General features: G+C 36.6%; 1 protein-coding gene across 1 annotated transcript; it reads left to right on the top strand.

Moving 5' to 3' along the window:
* The first annotated feature begins 2,868 nt into the window (after nucleotides 1-2,868).
* Nucleotides 2,869-6,360, top strand: LOC137713732 (growth-regulating factor 3). The gene is made up of 4 exons (XM_068453074.2): nucleotides 2,869-3,644; nucleotides 3,846-4,034; nucleotides 4,449-4,782; nucleotides 5,516-6,360. The coding sequence occupies exons 1-4, from the start codon at nucleotides 3,434-3,436 to the stop codon at nucleotides 5,964-5,966; spliced, it is 1,185 nt and encodes a 394-aa protein (XP_068309175.2). The 5' UTR covers nucleotides 2,869-3,433; the 3' UTR covers nucleotides 5,967-6,360.
* Nucleotides 6,361-7,205: the final 845 nt, after the last annotated feature.

The following is a 7,205-nucleotide window of genomic DNA, read 5'->3' as shown; positions in this document are numbered from 1 at the left end:
TTTTTTTTTTTTCTGTTTAAACGCTCACGATTTTATTTGTGTAGAGAAAAAAAAGAAGAAAAAAAATTTGTGAGAGTGGAGGGAGCAGAGAAAAAAAAGAAAGAAGAAAATCGCCGTGCAAGTATATACATAGTTAACTATATACGAGTTTGGTTTAGTTGTAGAAGTTGTAAAGATACTGTAGAGCAGGCAAAGCCTCTGAGCTCTATGAAGTTTGAATAACAGAAAACAGAAAAAAGACATGGGATCATGATTTTTTCTCCCACTTAAAATGTAATGTACCAAAATTTTAAGTTTGTGGAAGTCCAAAAAGAAATTGAAAGTTCAGAGATCAAAATACAACGTCTAAATTTCTAGGAGCATAGATGTAAAATTTGGTGGAGGAAATGAAAGAAATAACTCGCTTATGTTATCTATAGTCAAGGGCTATATGTCACTTTTAGCTTGAATTTGGGCGAAATTCGTTTTCAGACAAGAACCAAGATGAATCTACTAAAAAAAATTAATGAATAAACTTAGCTAAGGATTGGGTACATAGCAATCCCTTAAACCCCTTGACAAGCCCCAATACGTGCATCCCAAACGAAATAAACTATGACATTTTCTTAAGATAGTAATGTTTGAGAGGCTAAAACATAGCCACATAGCTAAGGGCTATGTTTGACCTTACATAACCGAAGATTAACTTATAACTAACTAAATACATTATATGTAACAAGTTAAATAAGTAATGTGCCTTTAAACACGTGATAAATGTTTTATTAGAAAGATAATGTCACTAAAGATAAATGTTAAATATACTTTTTCAAAAGTATAACTTTCCATCATGATATCTCATATTTTTTGTAAAATATTTATAATATTAATATAAAAATTGACAATAAATTGTAAAATAACTGAGAGCATAAAGAAATTCCTACTTTTTGAGAAAGTCTTTCCGATATTTCTCATCTCCAAGAGAGAATCTGTCAAAAAGAAGACCGAGTCGGTAGGCTGGAACATAATTCCAGCATGCATTGGGCAAGGTGGAAAGTTTTGTCAAAGGATTACTAGTACGCTAGGTGTGGGAGAGTAGGTGTCAATTGTGTTGTGTTGGAATTGAGTTGTCATGTCGACACTGTTGTAAATAGTAAGTTGGTCAAGTCAGTCCAACGCATCACAACGAACACAGAAAAAAGAACAAAATGAAAGGACGAGAAGGAGGAAGACAGCTGCTTCCTGCTTGGTTGGGTAAAAGGGAAAGCGAATGCACCCCTACCCAGCACTTTCTAGTTCTACTTCTTTTGCTTGCTTGCTCCCTCTTGTTTACTTCTTTCAACTTTTAACTGATTGTCTTACTTACATAAAATGCTTTACGGATTGAGCCTAGGTGACTCAGAAGCCAGAAATACGCTACTGTTTCATGTTTTCATACTGATAAATGACTTCAAACTTTTATGGAAGCGATTTTTTGACGTCACATGCTTTTCTTTGGCATACTATTTGACTCGGAAGTCAGAGATACGATACCCCTTCATGCGTTATCGTAGCTATATGTGTAAGAAGATAGTCTGCTTGTGTAGTGAGATACCTCTTTTATTTAAATTTTTTTTCACAGAGATTTGTACATGCATGCACGCTATTAAATTTGTTCAAATGATCTCAAACGAAAGGACAAAATTGTAGTAGTTCTTCCTTTTGAATAATTGAGATCTCTTCATGTGTTAAAAGCAATAAATATAGAATCTAAAATTTACAGAAAAAGGACAAATGTTATAAGAGAATAGTATAAAATGAGTACCTGCGGAGTTTTCAATTTCCCTTCCCGCTTGGTCCAATTGTAACCACAAAAGGAAATGTATGAGTATTTAATTTCATTAGTTAAAAAAGAGTTTATAAAATGATGAGTAATGTTAGAGAGACTAAATTTATAGGAAAAATTTTGAAAACTAAATAACATAAAAGTTGATGATTGATTTGTTATTTACATGTTGATAAACTTGCTTATTTTTATTGGTGACACGTTATTTAGTTTGTAGATTTAGTTTTTAAAATTTGGTCTCTCTAGCATTACCCTAAAAGGACTATGAGTTGGTAACTAATTTACATAATAAGTAAACTATAATTAAATATAGATCATACCACTTACAAACATATAAAATGCAAATTTTTACTTATAAAATGAAAATAAGACAAATATCAGTCGACTGTAATACCATTCATAAGTAATATTTGTATTTATTTATTTTTTTGAAAAAAAAGAAGTTATATTTCTTAGATAAACTTAAACACATTTAAATGTTTTGACAATACTTGATAAATTCACCGATAGGTCAACTTACGTAGACCCAGTTTGGAATTATTGTGTGTGTTTTTTTTTATCAAATTGCTTCTATTGTAATTTACGAATAATCAATTGTAAAATAAAGAATTGAAAGTTTTAATAAACTGTATTTTTAAAAGTGTTGTGAGCATAAAAACAGTGTAAAAACTTTTGATAATATTCTTAATAAGAAAATGATATACTTGTATACAATGCTAAAAATGAACAAGATAGCATGAGTAGTGGCTACGACATCAGTGGCAGGTGTAGTGGTACATGATGGCAACAATAATGGTGTGGATGTGGTGGTTAGGGTGTAAGGGAGCAGTAGTTGCAGCGGTAATGGTGACTATTGCATTGTTATTAGAGGGTACAACGGCAACGATGATGGTGGTGATGACAACAACATTCCAAATGTATAAATATTTTGAGAATATATACTTAAGTAAATTCATTGATAGTTCAACTTGCTTAAAAAGTCCTCGTAATTTCCAACTATTGAAGAAAAATTAGAAGAATGCTTTCTACCATACTTGCACTGTAAAGAAAAGAATGTGAACTTTGAAGGGCGAGTGATAAAGGAGGTCGGCAGCAAATGCCAATGCAACTCTCTCTCTCTCTCTCTCTCTCTCTAATTATACCATGCAAATGGATCTTGGGTCTTATGTTATGTATTACGTAGCTTAATTAGATTAATGGAAATGAAATCAAGCCTAATAAAACACCCTTCTGCTATTTCCAAAGCATTTGCAGTGGGACAAAAAGACTGCAGGTGTTCTTCCTCTCTCTCTCTCTCTCTCTCTAGTCACTACTCACTGGCTCTAGCTATCTATTTTCTTCCAATTTTTAATTAATTTTAAAACTCTTTTTTGGATTATTTTAGTTATTTTACCTCTCCATTGTCTTGTCTGTCTTTCCTCAAGTGCCGCAGGCTTCTTCACAGCCCTTTAAACAAACTTTGCAGGCTTTTGCTGTCAGAACCTCTGCCAAAAGCTTTCTCTCACTTCAAAAAAACCCAATTTCCACACCCAACAAACCAACACATTAAAGTTTTAAACCCAACAACAACTAAATCATAGGAGAAAAACAAACTTAACTTAAACCCCACCCCATCTCTCTCTCTCTCTCTAGATGGACTTCCACCTTAAGCAATGGAAAACCCAGCAGCAGGAGCAGTCAGAGGAACAACATTCTGCAAAGATACCAAAACTTGACCTAGATCCCCATCAAAACTCAGAGCATCCATCTGCTGGGTATGCTCTCCCTCTGTTTGTATCTGAACCCAACACCAAAATCCTGTCAGCATTTTCTGATTCCTCACCTGCCACCTCCAGATTTCCCAGTAAGATTTTTTCCTCTTCTTTCCCTTTTCTTTCTTCTGTCACACACACACATACATCCAACACACAAGAAAAAGTTTGATTCTTTGGATTGAAAAGTTGATGTTCTTGACTGGTCTTTTCTTCTAATTTTCCAAGTTTTATATTTAACTTTTAAAAAGCTCTTCTTTTAATTTGAACTCTTGTTTTTTGTTTTTCTGTAGAAATGGGAAGCTATTTCAGCTTGTCACAGTGGCAGGAGCTGGAGCTGCAGGCTTTGATATTCAGGTACATGGCGGCCGGTGCGGCTGTTCCTTCTGAGCTTCTTCAGCCAATCAGGAAAAGCCTCCTCCGTTCTGCTCCTTATTTCCTCCACCACCCTCTCCAACAGTTCCCTCACTTTCAACCTGCTTGTAAGTATAACTTAAACTCAAAAATTTAATCAAACCAAATTTCGTTATTAAGATTTTTCACAAATTAGAATCTATTTAAAACGCCAATTTGATTTGCAGACCTTGGTTAGGTTAGTGTGTTCGTCTCTTTCCACTTCGAACCCTTTTTTATTTTTTTATTTTTTTATTTTTTATTTTTTATTTTTATTTTTAAGAAAACAATGGCCATTTGGTTAGATTTGGAAGAACCAAAAAAAGAAAATTTTAGACTTGTGTGAGTTTTTATTTTTTAATTTTAGTGGAGTTATATTCTAATTTAATCTAAACCGAGAGGAGGGCGATTTGAACTTGGGTACATAACCTGCTCCTGCTCCAGTCAACTTGGCTACGGCCAGGTTTTTTGAGACTTGAATCATAATGTGTATTATCTATCAGTGTTGCAATCAGGGTATTGGGGAAGAGCTGCCATGGATCCGGAACCGACGAGGTGCAGGAGGACAGATGGTAAGAAATGGCGGTGCTCGAGAGATGTGGTGGCGGGTCAGAAGTACTGTGAGCGCCATGTGCACCGTGGCAGAAACCGTTCAAGAAAGCCTGTGGAAGTCACCACCACAACCACCACGATGACCACCGGTTGTGGCGGAGGGAGTGGCAGTAATCTTAATATTGCTACCACCACCACCACCAATACATCAGCTAGTGGTGCTCATTTCGCTCTCTCTGGATCCTCATTATCCCCTTCAGTTGATCTGCTTCATCTCAACCAAAGGTAGTAGACAACACCACCAATGCTATTTTTTGGGTTTAATTTAATTTAAACTAAAGAATGCTACTAAAACTATCCGTTATCACTTGTCAATTTCAATTAATGTAGTCCCGACGAGTGACAACGGCTAATGTTAAGGCTGGTTTGGTATTGCTATGGTTTGAAAAAAAACTGCTTCTGCAATGGTTTGAGAATAAGCTCATTTTTGCTGCTTTACGTTGTCAGTTTTTTTTTTTTTCACTCAAAATTGTGAAAATAAGCTGTTTTTAAGTGTTTACAAAATATTTTTTTTGAGCTCAACTTTTTTGATATCTACTTTTTATAAAATCAATTCAATACCAAAACAGTACTTAGTGTGAAATACTTCTCGAATCAAACACTCATAAGAAAAAATACCTAATTTTTATTGTGTGGCGGGTTTTGTTTCTTTTAGTGTCTTTCTTATAAGTGTTTGTCGCTAACATTGTCGAGGTAAGCAGGTAGTTTAATTATAGGATGCCGCACCACCCCGCTCCCCCCAACCCCCCCCTCCCCCCCCTCCCCCCCCACACCAAACCACTTTTTCTTTTGTTGTTGTTGGTGTTATTATTGGAGACAAACTTTGAATTGATGGAATCTCATGGGCCCTAAAAGTACATGATGCTCTATTCATATGCTTTTTATACCTTTTTTTTTTTTTTTTTTTTCAACTTTGATTTCTTGCTCTTAATTGCTACTGTTTCATGTCAACTTGTAGTTCTTCAGAATCCAAACCTGAGAACAGGATCCTCTTAGAGTCCCACGGTGAGTTCTCTGCGAGTGCGAAATCCGACAGCCATGTATTGAGGCCTTTTTTTGATGACTGGCCGGGGAAGCTCCAAGACCTCGACAATGCAGGAGGCAGACCTAGCTCAATGAACTCGGCCACCAGCCTCTCCATTTCGATACGTGGAAATACCTCATCGGATGTGTCGTTGAAATTGTCTACTGGCAATGGGGTCGAGCCAGGCCACCAGGACAACCATGCCGAGCGTGGGCAGCCACAGTTGAATTGGCCCGCTGGGTGGGCAACAAACCAAATGGCGTCCATGGGAGGACCACTTGCAGAGGCCCTGCGGTCCTCTTCCAACTCCAATTCCTCACCAACCAGCGTCTTACATCGGTTGCCCCGTAGCTCTGCCTCCGAAACTAGCTTCATCAGCACTTGATTATCCTCCGTATCAGACAGTTCCAGCGAGCTGCTTTTAGTTGCTTGTATAAATCGCTCTCGTTCTTTTACACTTCAACCTTACGAGTTCTGTGCATGTTTAACCAAAACAAATTTGTTGCTCATATCTTGTAGAAGTGTAGTTGCAATTTACTTGTCTCGGTTGAGTCTTCTGACCTTGAAAATAAGGTGATTTTCGAGTTGCCGATCGCCGATATTCAAGTATCTTTGTGTTGTATCCTAAGTCCAGTAGGTTTCGACGAGTTCGACTGGCATCGAGTTGCTTATTAACTACCGGAAAGTGATTTTCAGGTTAAGGTGCTTTTCCTTTGCCGAATAATCAGTATGACAGATGATGTTAATTAGACCAGTTTGCAAAGACATTGTTCCCGCTCTCATGCAACTGTGAATTAGACCAGTTTGTAAAGACATTGTTCGCCCGCTCTCATGCACTCAAAAGTTTAATTCCATTTCTAGGTAAAATTAAATGTGTTTAGAATATCATTTTAAAGAAAAAAATTATCCATCGAACCACGAACGATCCATCGTATTGCGATTACAAAATTTGGCGAGTCCTAGATGTTTGCTAGCTTACATAAATTAAAGGATCATTAATTAATTTGCCCCCGAAACTGCCATTTAGTCTCATTTAGTCGCAGTTCATCTCATTTTCGTCATTTCCTTTAAATAGATGTGGTATGAACATTTCTTTTTTTTAAGCAGGCATAGATAAGCCCATGCTTAGCGACGTGGCACTTATATTCATAGGTGGATCCACATACGGACCTGAGACCCTTCAGAGTCCGGGGGAAACACGTGTGAGGATATTTGGGACCCTCCGATCGTCTAGGTAGGTTGCGGTGGTGGTTGGGAGTCGTTGAGTGTAGGCGATTTGTGCAAAGGTTCCTTTTCGGAGCAGTTTTAGCCTAGTTGAAATTTTAGTACATCCATGGGGGAGGCGTGCAGTTGTGTGATCACAATGAAAAAACGTTTGAATCCTTTCTATTTCCCCCTATATGTCATTGTTTCTTGCTTTTACTAATGTTAAATGAAACTAGCATTTTGGATGTTGGGATTTTTTAAATTACGTGTACTCATTTACCCTATAAAAATCCAAAAGGATTAATCCCACTAAGTGGGCATTTTTATTTATTTAAATAACCTAAATCTAATAGAGAAAAATTCAGAAAGATTTTTTTTTTTTTTTGGTTATAAAAGAAAGAACTCTTTTTACCCTGTA

The sequence above is a fragment of the Pyrus communis genome, chromosome 14 (assembly GCF_041283825.1).
Source record: "Pyrus communis isolate YQ-2024b chromosome 14, ASM4128382v1, whole genome shotgun sequence".
In the NCBI taxonomy this organism is placed as follows: Eukaryota; Viridiplantae; Streptophyta; class Magnoliopsida; order Rosales; family Rosaceae; genus Pyrus; species Pyrus communis.
Note: the sequence above shows the minus strand (reverse complement) of the source record. Positions and strands in the feature narration are given on the sequence as shown.

What these genes read in the sequence shown, in the direction of transcription:
- LOC137713732 (XM_068453074.2), top strand. Translation starts at nt 3,434, where the DNA reads ATGGACTTCCACCTTAAGCAATGGAAAACCCAGCAGCAGGAGCAGTCA. An exon ending in CCCTCACTTTCAACCTGCTT is followed by an intron (nt 4,035 to 4,448) that starts GTAAGTATAACT and finishes ATTATCTATCAG; the next exon opens with TGTTGCAATCAGGGTATTGG. An exon ending in CTGCTTCATCTCAACCAAAG is followed by an intron (nt 4,783 to 5,515) that starts GTAGTAGACAAC and finishes GTCAACTTGTAG; the next exon opens with TTCTTCAGAATCCAAACCTG.